Raw genomic sequence first — 16,269 nt, forward strand, 5'->3', positions numbered from 1 at the left:
CAGAAGGTCAATAAACGTTGTATTCACAGCAATGGGATAATTCAGAGTGGGTCAGTCAGACCTATATGTTATTATCCACTCCTCTATCGATATTGTAATACTGTGCACTATTTCTTCAAAAGACATGCAGAAAATATAATAAAGTTGTAAGAATTTCCCCTCACCACTTAAATTATGTTCTACATTGGCTATAACCTTGACTCCGACTTTCTTCCTAGCTGGAATATGCAAATAAAACATCTTCCATTGTGCTGTATATACAAATATAAGTTTCTATGTGTAGAATGTGATTTATTAAGTTATTCTTGTGCAGATGATGTATGTATATTTAGAATAACTCCTGACCATACATATGCAGAAACCCCTAGTGGAAGAAAAGTGTAATCAAGGGTAAACTGATTATGAGGAGCTCCCATCCCACTGACTGTCAATCGTGTCAGCATCACTGACAGAGTAACTGGTGAATATTGTGCTCACAACAAGGTACACACAGGTGACACAGATGAAATATAAAGTGAAATCATACGCTGTTTGCCCAGTGCAATTTCAATGGATCTCTGCCAGCAAATTTTGGGAATTTTTGGGAACACCAACAAAACACAGCAGTATCCCAGTGGACACTCGAGTCCTTCTACTCTAAACAGTCTATAAAGGATTCCGTGGAGGTTTTTTGTGACGGTGGTTTTTGTATTTTTTTGCACGAAATGGTTTTGTACAGACTTTTGTAGTGACGTTTGTTGGTAAATGAGATCTTTTAGCTGTATTCATGTTCGACATGTGACTCGAAGAGGGCTTTGACTGAATGCGCGTTGTGATGACGTCACATGACCCAAAACTGTGGAAAATCTGCGGTTATTTAGAAAAAATGCAAACTCGTCTGAATATTGGGTGTCAACCATGACAGGTCTGGCATTTCCCAACCATGAGCCAAATAATGACACATCTTACATGCATTCATCATATCACTTATGTCGCAGTAAATTATATTTCCAAATAAGCATAACTGTATACAATATATGATGATTTCAAGGCATTTCTTTTCTGTAAATGTGAGTAGCCATGCACAAACCGAGCAATCTAGAATGTGTTGGATTTATCAGCATTTGTTGCATGCAGCTGTGTGTACAGTACACGTGTGAAAAATTTTCTAGTGTGTACTGGGAGTTCTTAAGGACAGAATTAGGACTTGTTCTACACACACTTTGATAAATGACACCCCTGGTACGAAGCATGATTCATACAGCCATCAATTTTCACAAGAGTCCCTGAGCTATTAGCCATAAAACAGCCCCGATGCCTGATCCATCTCGATGTTTAACTGTGGGCATCCGTTTTTTCTTTTTTTTTTTAAAATTATATGCAGTCCCTTATTGCCAACAAACACTGCTGTGCGTGACCAAAAAAGTTTTAATGACGCATTGTGAAGTTCAAGCTCTGCAGGAAGGGCTTCTTACTTGCAACGTTTCCAAACAGCTTATTGTTATGAAAGTTGAGTTTGACAATCACAAGAATCAACTAATTAATGCAATTTGATTCCATTTCAGACATATGGAACTTTTTTGTAATGGCCTTAATTGTGCTTAGTGATATTTGTAAATGCTTATGTATTTTTAATATCCATTATCTGATTTGTGCAGATCAACAACTATACACGGATATAAAATGTCTACACACCCCCTTTCAAAATGGCAGATTTTTGTGATGTAAAAAAAATGAAACTAATTTAGTTAAATGTCAGAACCTTTTTCACCTTTATTGTGAAATTGTGACATATAAATATCAAGTAACAAACACTCAGAAATTTTTGGGGTGAAAAAAGAAAAAGAAAAAACTTCCAATGCCCAATTGCATAAGTGTGCACACCCTTCTATACTTAGGAATGTGGCAATGTTCAGAATCAACCAATCACACCCAAACCCATGTTAAATACTAATACTAACATCTGTTGACAGTTGTGTTGTTTTTTTTTAAACACATGTTTAGACAACAAAACAATTCCCAGGGAACTGAGAATAAATTAAAACAATTACAATTTGTTTTTATTTATTCGGAATATTAATTAGGGCAGGGGTTCCCAAACTTTTCCAGGGCAAGGCCCCCGAAATGGCATTAACATTTGACCGAGGCCCTCCTTTTGCAAGATGTCATTAAAACACATTAAAAATACAGACTTCTGAATATATCCCCCTTTTTTTATTTATTTATTTTTTTTATTTTAACATCTTACATTTTCACATTACATTACATTAGGAATTGGTTGTGTGTGTGTGTGTGTGTGTGGTTGTCTGAGAATGAGAAAGAGAAAGCATACTAGTAGGAGGGATGGGCACACCAAATTGTTGAGGCCCCCGGGGCGCCCCCTGGCGGCCCCCAAGGGAGCCGTGGCCCCCACTTTGAAAACCACTGCCTTAGGGCACGTGTCAAACTTGAGGTCAAATTCAACCCTCTGCCTCATGTGAACTTGCAAACATATTTAAATGGCCACTACTCAGCATTTTCTCATTATGTAAAATTCTCAGCAGTCCTGTAGTCCCATAGTGGTTGACTGTGATCAGTGCATGTGCCAATTTAAAGTGCACTGCGGGTGTGGATAATGAAATAATGATGAGATGAAGTCCTCATGCATTTTGAATAGATGTGGATAGGAGTAGGAGCAGTGAGGGCAAGAATTTGTTATTTAATCATTCCATGCATGATCTACCATCAAACAATCTTGTTGGCCCATTTATATTAATAACGTTGCCATGAAACACCTTCATGTCCATTCCACTGAAAATGATCGAAATAAGAGTGACAATTAAAAAAAACAAAAAAAAAACCCCATATCTACCGTCTTATAAATATGGATGAATGGTAAAGATTTTGTTGACCTAATAAACATTATTATAGTGTGATTATTTTACATGTATATAAATCAACTGTGCTGTATATGTATGTGTGTTATGTTAACCCCCTACTAATAAGCATTTGGAACCACCACAAAATATTTCCTCCGTTCCTCAGCTATGCCTCGGAGCGTTGGCCTGCGAGTGTGATTCATTGATTGATTCCAAATCCCTCTGTAAAGACGTACAAATGTGCTGAAAAAAGAAAAGTTGATAGGGCACAAAGAAAAGGGAGATGGGCAACTAAGGACATATGTATGTTCTTTGCAAAGCTAACTCGTGTGAATTCTTTAAATCTTTCTTAACGTTATATGTTCTCAATATTTGGAAAATAGATTTTACGGTATACTATATGGCCAAAAAGTATGTGAACACCAGTATGTGACCATCACACCCATATATAAGCCTTCCCCAAACTGTTGGAAACACACAATTGTATAGAATGTCTCTGGAAGCTGTAGCATTACAATTTCCCTTCACTGGAACTGAGAGGCCCAGTCCTGTACCAGCATGGCAACGCCCCTGTGTATGAAGAAAGCCCCAAGAAGACATGGTTTGCCAAGGTTTGAGAAGAACTAGTGTCCTGAACAGAGCCCTGATCTAAACCCCACTGAACACCTTTGGGATGAACTAGAACACTGACTGCACCCCACGTCTGGGCTCACTAATGCTCCTGTAGCTGCATGGACAAATTCCCACAGCCATGCTCCAAAATCTAGTGGAAAACCTTATGTTACCACCTAATAGTTGATGCAGTTGAATAGGTTTCTTTTATCCCGTCTTCATTTTAGCTCTTCGGTTATTGGCGTTGTATTGAAATTGAATAGCCTTAGATTATGCCGCTCGATACAAAGATATTCATTTGTAAATCGTCTGTGAAAGCGTTTACACAAAAAAAAAGGTGCTATTCATGAAATTCTTGTCATTTCAGGGGGTAAAAACCCCTTCGGATCCTGCATGTGCTCCAGAGTGTGTGAAAATTCATGCACAAGACGATGAACTAATGTAAACCCAGACCTGATCATTTGTATGGATTATTGCAGTTTTAAATATGGAACATCCTGGCCATTTTGAAAATGTTTACAGTATTTAGCATACACCATTATCCAGAGCAACTTACAAAAGTGCTTTGGAGTTTCTATTAAAAACACATCTAACGTGCTAGTTCACTAGGTCAGAGACTGAGTGTACCATCGGGGAAAAATAAAGTGATCCAACACAAACCCAGAAATTACGACATAAAACTAATCATTCGGTTATGACGGAAGAAATTCTGCCAAATAAATCGAGGGCGGGCCGTTCTGTCTGCACATAGCCAGAAACCGTAAGTAAATGCTGCAGCTGACAGAAGATTCAGTGCAGGTCATGATTAGATTAGATTAGATTTATATTTGCTTATAAGTCAGTTCTGTTTGCCACAGCATCATCTGTTAATCCTGTGCAACACTTCCAGCACATCGGCTGAGACATTTAAAACAGCCGAATAGCAGTTTCCGAGTCTGGCATGCTTGATGTCCATGATCACATGGCCACAGTGCGGATCTTTTATTTCTCCTCTGTTATCATTTCACGCCATTTTCTTTTGACCTCACTTCATTCTCAACTCATTCATTTTCGGTGTCTGAGGTGAGAATAGCATTATAAGATAAAAAAAAAAATATCCAGGATAAAGCTCCAATGAACTGTAAATCACTCCATGTATATGCTGCCTGTACCTCACCCCAGCGTCTTACCCAAGGCACAATATTTACTGTTCTGTAAAGGAAAACAACATTTAATAACTATCATATTTTTTTATTATTATTCAGAATTCAATAAGGCACTACACCTTCTGATACAAACAGTTAAAACGGTCACCATTCGAGACACCTTTTGAGCAGTCTAAAAATACAGAGACATGTGGAATCCAGACGTTACCATAAAGCAAGTTAAATAAAAATTAAAAACCTCAACCTCAATGATGAAAGATTTTTGAAGAAAAGATAATGAGAATTCACAAAAAAGAAAACCTACATTCAGAGAAGGAAAGCACAAAGGAGCACACAGACTGTAGTGCCAATGTCACAGCAATATTAGCTTCTCTAAAGAACTCTGGGAAATAAAGCTTATGACACAGTTGGCCTTATGCTAATTTTACACAGAAGAACTAGCCGGTGTGTGAGGTGACATTGTCATTAAATGGATAGAATATAGGAATATTTTTGCCTCAGAGGTTAGTGAAGGAAGCTGTAGGCCTCTCGCTGACTCTCTGTGGGTGAAAACTGAGGACAAGAAGAAACCGGACACGGCCATGTAAGGGGAAAGGTAGGAAAAGAGACATGGAGAGACTGCAGTGTTAATGCAGAGCACATCCACTCCTCAGTACGTGTGATATCTCAAAAACATGCATAAGAATAAGAATCTAGAAATTGCTATAAAATTTTTTTTTTTAAAAACCACAAGTGAGGGTGAACATGTGACTTGGGAGACTTACTGATCTTGTGTTGGAAAACAAATGACCTAAGATTAAAAAAAAAAAAAAAATGATGATTCATACACACCTTCGAAACCCTAGACCTTTTAATAAAGTCTTTATAAAACGTATTTCTCTTATTCAGATGGAGATTCAGCTGCCCGTGTTTGACATCAGCACCCAGAGATGTCTTTGGTCTTGTTTTTCCTTAGGAAGCGCGTGTCTGAGGGGTCAAAGCCTCTCTCTCGAGCCCCGAACACGGCCCAGCTGGGTGTCTTGGCCATGTAGTCCAGAGCGGTGAAGGTCTTGGCACCGTTGCTCTCATTGTACTTCTGAATGAGCTCATGGAAGCGCTCGTAGTCGATCCACGTCCGCCACTCACCATCCGCTTTAAACTGTAAGGAGATTATGCAGAACACAAAACAAGAGAAGGTTGAGAAGAATTAAGCGAGTGAAGGAGAACTTGCCTGTCTGACAGAATTGATCTTCGACTAATGAGACCTGTAGTTCCTCTTCTGCACTAAGATGTTTCTTCAGGAGACTCAGTAAATCTTCAGTAATCACTTTATCCTTGTAACATTGAAACGGATCTAAAACTGATCCCGTTTCACGAGGGCGCCGTGCTAGAGGCAGCCATTTATAGAAGCTCATGTGACTTTAATTAAACTCAATCTGCTGCTGTATCTACAATGTTTACACCCCACTGCACTACCACATCACACTCTTACACTGTATTCCTTTTCTTTTTATTTACATGTATACACATATTTAACCTTATTTTGTTTCATTTATAATGTTAAATTTATCTCTAATGCTCTGTGCTGATGTAACGGGTGAATTTCCCATCTATCTAATACAGGGTTTAAGGCAGTGGTTTTCAAAGTGGGGGCCGCAGCCCTCTTGGGGGCAGCCAGGGGGCGCCCGGGGGGCCTCAACAATGTGGTGTGAAAAATAAATTCTCACTCTCAAGACAACCACACACACACACACACACACACACACACACACACACACACACACACACACACACACACTCAATTCCTAATGTAATGTAATGCAAAGATGTAAGATGTAATCATTAATTTAAAAAAAAAAGGGGGATATATTCAGAAGTCTGTATTTTTAATGTGTTTTAAAGACATCTTGCAAAAGGGGGGCCTCAGTCAAATGTTAATGCCGTTTGGGGGGCCTTGCCCTGGAAACGTTTGGGAACCCCTGGTCTAAGAGACGACTACACCATGGATGGGACAGCAGTTCATCGCAGGTCAGCACGCCCACACACGGGACATTTTAGAGTAGCCTTTCCACCTTTGTTTTGGGTGGTAGTAGACACAGAAGAACCCAGAGGAAACCCACATGGACACGACATGTGAAACTCCAAACAGACAGTAATTAGCACTCGGGATTGAACCATGCTGCCCAAAGAAAAATCTCTTATACAACTATTTTTCACAAATAATTTCCTTTTTTTTTTTTTTTGCCCATGTTATCCATTTTTCTGATCAACTTGCAGTAAACACACCAATCCATATGCTAAAGTTCAATTCAAACCATAAAGGTAAAAAGCTCATGTATTCAATCGAAATCCCAAATAATTCGATTCGATTTGCATCCAAAATATTTTAATTCTACTCAGCAATCTCTAAAGATGTGAATACTACTTCATTTTGCTTGTATTAGTAATGCATTTAAATTAACGGAACTGGGAGTGGCTTTACTGACCAGTTGAACTGATTACATTTCACACCAGTAAGGTGAATAATTAGCCACATGCCTCATGTCCTGATCTTTACCCTTAGCATCTCCTAAATAAAGCGCTGTGGGTTGTTCATCAGGTGGCAGTGAGAGGTGACAGTAAAGGAGACGTGGCTTTAAGTCTCCACAAAGCTTCTCTTAGAACAATATTTATGTTGTCTTCTTCACAGTCTAAATATATCTTTGGATCATGGAGGGAGTCAAAAATCATCTGTGGATGAAATGGTTCTTCCTAAAGGGATTCTCTTCTGAATGCTGTCGGACTGAAACCCTCTGGTATGTTTTACAGTGCTGTGAAAAAGTATTTCTTATATTTTTGTGTATATGTCATTAAATAATTTTAGATCTTCAAATGAAATACAACATAAAACAAAGGAAACCTCATTAAACACACACTGCAGTTTTTATTTCTTTTTTATTATTGAAGCAAATAAAAAAAGTTATTCAACACCTTTCACCAATGTGAAAAACTAACTGCCCCCTTAAATGTAAAATCTGGTTGCGCCAGCTTTAGCAGCAATAACTGCAACCAAACGCTTATGATAACTGGAGATCAGTCTTTCACTTACTTCTAGGACTAGGACTTACTTCTATGATTTGGATCATTGTCTTGCTGCATAATCCAGTTGCGCTTGAGTTTCTTACAGACTGAACACCAGACATTCTCCTTTAGGATTTTCTGGTAGAGAGCAGAATTCATGTTTCCCTCAATTACTGTAAGTTGTCCAGGCCCTGAAGCAGTAAAGCATCCCCACACCATCACACTACCTCCACCATGCTCAACTGTAGGTATGATGATCTTTTTGTGGAATTCGGTGTTTGGTTTACGTCAGATGTAACGGGACCCCTGTCTTCTAAACAGTTCCACTTTCCACTCATCAGTCCACAGAACATTCTCCCAAAAGGTTTGAGGATCATCAAGGTGTGTTTTGGCAAAATTCAGACGAGCTTTAATGTTCTCCTGGGTTAGCAGTGGTTTTCACCTCGCCACTCTTCCATGGAGGCCATTTTTGTCCAGTTTTTCATGAACAGTGACCATTATTGATGCAAGACAGGCCTGTAGGTCCTTTGATGTTGTCCTTAGCTCTTTTGCGACATCCTGGATGAGTAGTTGCTGTGCTCTTGGAGGAATTTTGGAAGGCCGGACACTTCGGGGAAGTTTCACTACTGTGCCGAGTTTTTCCATTTGGAGAATATCTTGAAATAGCTTTGTACCCCTTCCCAGACTGATGTATTTCAAACACCTTCTTCCTCGTCATTTCTGGAATTTCTTTCAACTTTGGTATAGTGTGTTACTGGGTAAGAACTTTTAACCAACTTCATGCTGTTGAAAAAGTTCTGTTTAAGTGTTGATGTGATTGAACAGAGTTTGCAGTAGTCAGGTCTGGTTGAGTCTAGTCCAGCTGTACCCCATTATGAACGCAGTTTCATAGATTTGGGGAATTAGTAACTACGTGGGCAAATACATTTTCACACAGGCCCAGTTGGTATTGGATAACTTTTTTGCTTCAATAAATAACATTATCATTTAAAAACTCTATTTTGTGTTTACTCAGGTTGCCTTTGTTTTATCTTTGATCTTGTTTTAATGTCTGAAACAATTTAGCATGAGATACACACAAACAGAAGAAATCAGCACTGTACATAGAACCATTACAGTTTCACCAGAGGGACCAACCTTCCTGAATAGTGATGTGAGCATGCAATAGCAGACAGGAAAGTCCCTTAAACAAACAAGACAACCGGGTGCCTAAATAACATCTGCATTAGCTACACCAAACGGAAATCCATGGCGCAGTTAACGAAACCCTTAAGACACAATGCGAGCCCAGCTTGGCTTTCCTATCTGCATTAATAATCCTGAGTGCGTCTTGTTTCACTCAGACATTATGATGTAGAAAAAATGACACAGCTTCCGTTCCTACTCATTCTGTTAGTGCCATGCCGTGAGCTGTCTCCCTGGTAAGTCTAGCAAGTCTTTAAATGTATCTCCTTGTGGGGCAAGTCCTCCTGAGCTGTGTTTTTTCATTACAGAGTAATTTACTCGACTAAAGTGCTTGTGTGAGCCCCCTTGGGTCACTGGTGAAAAAAAAGCAGCAGTGAGTAGATGAGTGTTCAAGTGAGGCCAGAACTAGTGCTGCTGGAGGCTGGGAACTCATCACCACCTCGCCTGTAATCTCATACCTTGAGCTACTTACACACCTGTAGGAAAGGGAGAAACAAAGGTTTGGAAGCATTCTAGGTGCAGTTGTTAGGGACACACTGATCTCACTTTTCCATTCTCAATATGAAACTTACTGTATAATCAGAGCTCTGGGGATCGAATGATAATAATAATAATAATAATAATAATAATTCCTTACATTTGTATAACGCTTTTCTAGACACTCAAAGTGCTTTACATAGGATGGGGGGGATCTCCTCAACCACTGCTAGTGTGTAACATCCACCTGGATGATGCGACGGCAGCCATAGTGCGCCAGAACACCCACCACACACAATTAGTGGAGAGGAGAGAGTGATGTAGCCAATTCAGAGATGGGGATTATTACGGGGCCATGATAGAGAAGGGCCAATGGGGGAATTTTTAATGACCACAGAGAGTCGGGACCTTGGTTTAACGTCTCATCCAAAAGACGGTGCTGTTTTTACAGTATAGCATCCCCGTCACTATACTGGGGCATTAGGACCCACACAGACCACAGGGTGAGCGCCCCCTGCTGGCCTCACTAATACCACTTCCAGCAGCAACCTTAGTTTTCCCCAGCAGGCCTCCCATCCAGATACTGGCCAGACTCAACCCTGCTTAGCATCAGTGGGAAACCAGGCAAGAGCTGCAGGGAGATATGGCTCTGGCCATATGATAACTTGTCAAAGCTGACATTCCCCCGGTAATCAAGCCAATTCTCTGCACATTTCTAGCTTAAAATTATGCAAGGAATCTGCGGCGCAATTGCAGCATCTTTAAGACAATTTGTGTTCTTTGTTCGTGATCTTAATCTGTTTTGCATCAACCATCATACCATGTTCATGGCATAAAAAGCATCAAATAAACTCTGACCAAATCCAAAACAGCTTGAGCTAGTATTTGCCAGGTACAGCAACAGTAATTAATTCTGGACAAACCATAACAATGATGATAACATGTGACATTGCAGCACTGAACACAAAACATATGCAACTGAGGTACAGAAAAGCATGACTAAGACTGCACATTTAATATAATACATTAATTCAGATGAAAAACACTGTATATTCGGATATGAAATGACTTAAGTATATGCTCAAACTTATTATGGGTCAGTAAACTAAAGCATCAGTGGGCCAGTAGTATTGGTGTATGGAAATGAAGTAATCAAACTCGATCAGAGCTTTCAATCAGAAAAGAAATATGAGATGTAAAGAAGCATCTTGAGGTAAGTTCTTAAGGCTGAAGTTGTTCGCAAGATAACACTTTTACACAATGCATGTAATTCATTATACTACTAAGCTAATTCTCCTTCACCCACAAAGTATCTAGCTAACTATACAATTTATCTCGTTTGCAGGTCATGACCATTTGTTTGACAAGTTAACATTAGCTAGCTGCTATTTAAACCTTGAAAACTCAAAGATTTAAGGCTACATACACATATCTAAAGTAAGTAAGTAAATAAGCAAGTAAAACTATATTTATATTGCACTTTTCTAAGCGGAAGGCTATAAGGTGCTTCGCAATAAAATATTAAAACCAAATCTAAGAAGAAAAAAAAAAAACCACACCATAAAATAACAATACACACAAGACTGCCAACAACACACAGAAACAATAAAACACCAACAAATGAACATGAAAAAAACAAAGACGCTACCTGTGCTAAAAGCTAAAACATAAAAATGGGTTTTAAGCCGTGTCTTAAAAGAAGCTATAGAATCAGAGAGTCAAATATCAAGGAGAAGACTGAAAGTTTAAGGGCATGTGCAGCAAAAGCACAGTCCCTCCCTTCGCTTCAATCGTGTTCTTTGAACAGATAAAAGCCTTTGATTAGAAGACCTCAAAGACCTGCCACTCGCATAGGGAACTAACAATTCACCAATATATTCCGAAGCTTCACCATGTAAAGTCGGATAGGTAAGCAACAGTAATTTAAAATCAATTTTAAAATGTCTGACTACTCCTCATTGCGCTCATGTTCAAGGACCTGAGTGATACCACTTAAAGGTTTTCAGGTACAGTTCCCTCCAAAAGTATAGGAAGGGCAAGGTCAGTTCTTTTGTTTTTGCTATACACTGAAGACATTTGGGTTTGAGATCAAAAGATGAACATGAGATAATGGATCAGAATTTCAGATTTCATTTCCTGATATTTACATCTTAGAACAGTGGTCACCAACCTTGTTCCTGGAGATCTACGTTCCTGATGACTTTAGCTCTAACCATAACCGTGCCCACCTGACCATCTAATCCTTGCCTTAAGAAGTTCTTGATCAACTAAAACAGGTGTTAGATTTTGGTTGGAGATAAGAAACCTGCAGGATTTAGAGCTCAAGGAAGACGGTTGGTGACCACTGACATGGCACCCACACACCACCCAACTTTTAGGTGAGCAAAAGTATTGGAACAGTTTGTCTTACAGTAAATAACATTTCATATTTGGTTGCATATCCCTTGCTTGCAATAACTGCGTCAAGCCAGTGACCCAATGACATCACCAGACTGCTGCATTCTTCTTTTGTGAAGAGAAGCTTATTTCAGTTGTTGGGTTTTTTTTTTTTTTTTTTTTGGGGGGGGGGGGGGGGGGGGGGGGGGGATCTCCCTTCAGTCTCCTCTTCAGGATTTGAAATACAAGCTCAACTGGGTTAAGGTCTGGTGATTGACTTTGCCAGTCTAAAACCTTCCAATTTTTTACTCCCTGATGAAGTCCTTTGTTGTGATCATTATCTTGCTGCATGATGAACCTCCTCCCAATGAGATTGGATTAGCATCCAATAGCAAATTAGCAGACATAATGTTCCTGCAGACTTCTGAATTCATTCTGCTGCTACCATCATGAGTTACATCATCAATAAAGATTAGTGAGCCTGTTCCAGAAGCAGCCATGCAACCCCAAGCCATGACGCTACCTCCACCATGCTTGACCGATGAGTGTATGTTTTGGATCTTGAGCAGATCCTTTCCTTATCCACTCCTTCGCCTTTCCATCACTTTGATAAATCTTGGTTAATCTTGGTTCCAGAACTTTTGTTGCTCATCTCTATATTTCTCTGCGAATTCCACCCTGGCTTTCTGATTCTTACTACTTACGAGTGGTTTGCATCTTGTGGGTATGACCTCTATATTTCAGCTCACTATGTCTTCTTCGAACAATGGATTGTGATACTTTCACCCCTGCCCTGTGAAGGTTTTTTGTTCCAATACTTACAGAGGAGAATGTATGATTTGAATGAGACACAACGGACACTGAATAAGGAGACGTAGACTGAGATAGAAGGACTTAAGAAGTGGTGGACCTTTACTGTAGTATAGTTTATAACATGCCAGCTAATCATTTTGAGTTTTTCCACTGTAAACTAACGCTATGTAAACTGATCCTTTGGAAAATAAATGGTAAAGGAAAACTTTCCCTGGTGGGTACCATTTTTATTTAGAGGCAGTCAGCTTGCAAGACAGAACATGATAGATAATATGCCTCTTTTGCGTTACACACCCTCAACCTCTCATCTAAGACATAGTAATAAGATGATGGTGATAGGTGGCCTTAATGGTCATCCAATGGGGATGCTCTGACAGCAAGTGTTCGTGTAAGTTCAGATTAACCCAAACAGACTGTTCCAGCACGCTCATTTTCAAGAAAACAAAAAGCACAAATGTACAACTGTGGTAATGAATCATGAGGGATGGCGGCAGCTAAAAAAAAATCCCAAGGCAATATCTCAATAAAAACACATGAGATAATGGACTTAATAGATATTAGACTGTCCTGCTGACGTCTCTTAGGTCACAGACACACACTTCAGTCTGTACACACTGCACACTCACAGCCTCTCTCTCCTCCTGGCTGTGTGGGTGTGAATAGTGACTGTTCCACTCTCACTGACTCACCATCCAATTTAGAATTACTATCTTTATGGCTTCAAATACACTATTAGAGTGGTGATAGGATATGAGTGCACTATACTGCTGTGTAGCTCTGAGATGATCGTTATGAAGATAGATATGTCCCTACTGTTCAGCATAAAGCACGTAGAGAAATTATGAACTGTATGGTTGACAGCTGACGCTAAGGTGCATCCATCATTAATCTTCCATAACTGATTTAGTGTAGATTGCAGATTGTGAAAGTAATCGAGTTGGACAGCGCTACTGTCAGATCTAGGCTCATTTGCAGAGGGTTTATCATAATGCAGAAAAACAACTATAATAGCGACAATATAACAATAATAATAATAATAATAATAATAATAATAATAATAATTAGGCTTCAATTTGTGCATGATATGGAAAAACTCCACTGGGTGCCACCATGTCAGAGAAAAATCTCAGTAAGAATCTAGAGCACATATACACTGTAAATAGAAAAAAGAAAATACCATGTACTTAAATGTTTGGATTTGTAAGTGGTAAAGGCTGAAAATGATCGGTGCAAACCCTGTAAAAAGTGATATGAAGGACAGGCAAACAAAATGGATTGTTCATATTTATCAGAAATGTATCAGAATTCTGTTCATAAAAACAAAGAAGCCTAGCCTGAAAACGATGCAGAGAATGACTGCACTCATTTACATGGTGCGAGAGTTTGTTATTTTACAAGCACATGTGAAAGCGTGTGTGGAAAATCACCTTATGATGGGCTAGTAACAGGCAGTTCGAGTGCTCGTGTTCGCAGGCGATGTCGTAGTCGGGCAGGAGGCTGGCGAGCTGCTGCACAAAGTGGACGACCTCCTCATGCCAGGGCACGTTGGCCATGGTCAGATTGCTGGCTGAGCTCTCGCCACAGTAGGTTACTCCCTAAAATGGAAGAGAACAACACTGTACAACTGTAGCAAAAAAATAAAAAGCCAAACAACAGCAATAGAGGAGAAATATCCCATTCTGCATTTTTACTTCACTGTTAACGGACCTGGAGGATTTTTCTGAAGAACAGGGGGTGGTTTAACTGCTCAGGACAAACAAGGGACTCATGAACAACTCTCACAAAACATAAACAGAGTCGTTGATCATCCAGGTAACGACGCACAGTATTAAGAATCAAGCGTATGTAAACTTCTGAACTGGTTCATTTATTATTAATAAATTCAGTTATTATTGTGTCTTGTGGACTACAAGTAAACACTGGTTATGTGAATTAGCTTATTCAGGGCAGAACTGCAAGGGGTATGTAAATTTATGACCTCAACTGTATTTGATAGGTTTTGTCATGTCTTGCTCCAAACGATATCTCGTTGTACTTGTGTAGTCACAATAAGCTATGGATATGTCAGAACAAGTAAATAGTGTGTAAAACATTAATACGGCTGGTATACCATTAATTTAATTCCAATGAAAAAAATAATCTATGCGCATAATCTGCTTTGTAGAAAAGATTTTCTGTCTTCTGGAACATAAAAAATGTCACAAAAGTGATGCTTCTGATGCGGTGTTTAATTTATTCAAGATTCATTCATTCTTCATTTGAAAACCTACACCTGGCAACACAAATCTGTCCACCACTGAGCACCCGAAATGTGCTACATCGAACAGAATATGTCAAATCAGCCAGACTTCTCATTTCTCCACCTTTGCCTCGCAAATGCGCATAGATGAGGGAGAGAAGTGCATTTTGTGTTGTGTACGTTTCCGCATACATGAGGCATAAGCAATACATTTAAGCTTCTGTGTCTGTTTTGTACACAACGCACAGTTTTTGGAGTTTTTTTTGCACAGAATGTGGCCTAATTACGTCTGAAGCAGGTTCAAAACGTAGTACATCCAGAACCCGGTTACATTTAAAAAGATCATTTCCAAGATTCAAACCCCAGCAACATACAAAAGACTAAAACATAAACCTCAGAATATGTTTGTAACAATCTTTCTGCTTAGAGACGACAGAAGGACTCAGGGTAAGAGTGCACGTGAGCTCCTCCCCTCACACTAAACTACACCCCCACCTCCTGCAGGTCTACTTATACACATATATACACACATACACATATTATACATATATATATATATATATACATACATACACATACACACACACACATATATATATACACGTACACACACGCAGGCCAAGAGCACAGCAGTGCACGAAAAGCTGATTTGGTTATATGCATAATTGAGCATGAGAAGACCAGCTCATTTCAACCAACGTGAACAATCACATAAGAGAGGGTGATATTCCGTTCATAGACGCTACAATGATCAGGGAAAATGAGCTGTGGAAGCAGCCGGCAAGACACCGGACCACACACAGCGAGAGCATATTGTTCAGTTTATTCAGCAGTCTAAGGAACCACATGAGTGCTACATATTAACAGTGCCTGATTAATTCATTCATGGTGAATCTATCTGTATGCACATGGTGACCCTCAAGTCCGTACACTGTATTCCGTGAAACTGACGATCAAAGTCATCCTAGCTCTGTGCTCACTGGTGTTCCTCAGGGATCAGTTTCAGGCCCTTTACTTTTCAATATTTATTTATCTCCACTTGGGCATCTGCTGCGATCGCTCGGCCTCCGTTATCAATTTTATGCTGACGATACCCAAATCGTTTCTTTTCTTTCTGATTGTATTTCTGAGATAAAAACATGGATGAATAATAATTTTCTGCACCTGAATAGCGGGAAAACTGAAGGTATGCTTATAGGTTCCCGTCAGCAAATTCTCAAAGCTGGTCCACTGTCTTTATTTGTTGAAGGCTCTGTTCTAGAGACTCGGAGTAAAATGGGGAACCTTGGAGTAATTTTTGATACGGGCCTTACGTTTGATTTTTTGGTTCAGAGCACTGTTAAAGCATCCTCTTTTCACCTCAGAAATATAGCTAGACTGCGCCCTATGCTGAACTTCCCTGTAGCTGAAAAACTGATTAACTCAATCGTCGTCACTCGGCTAGATTACTGTAACGCCCTTTCAGCCGGAGTTTCTAAATCCACAATCAATAAACTGCAATATGAACAAAACTCTGCTGCCAGGATCCTGACTGGGACCAGGAAAT

At 39.5% G+C, this 16,269-nt stretch overlaps 1 protein-coding gene across 1 annotated transcript in view; it reads right to left on the reverse strand.

The window, feature by feature from the left end:
* Positions 1–4,658: 4,658 nt before the first annotated feature.
* tyw1 (tRNA-yW synthesizing protein 1 homolog (S. cerevisiae)) overlaps positions 4,659–16,269 on the reverse strand; it is a 72,000-nt gene continuing 60,389 nt past the window's right edge. Inside the window, exons 15-16 of the mRNA XM_017491497.3 lie at positions 13,912–14,079; positions 4,659–5,732 (exon numbers count right to left, since the gene is read on the reverse strand). Coding sequence (XP_017346986.1) covers positions 5,511–5,732; positions 13,912–14,079 — 390 coding nt within the window. The 3' untranslated portion in view covers positions 4,659–5,510. The remainder of the gene's footprint in view (positions 5,733–13,911; positions 14,080–16,269) is intronic.

Source organism: Ictalurus punctatus, chromosome 17 (genome assembly GCF_001660625.3).
Source record: "Ictalurus punctatus breed USDA103 chromosome 17, Coco_2.0, whole genome shotgun sequence".
NCBI classification, from domain to species: Eukaryota; Metazoa; Chordata; class Actinopteri; order Siluriformes; family Ictaluridae; genus Ictalurus; species Ictalurus punctatus.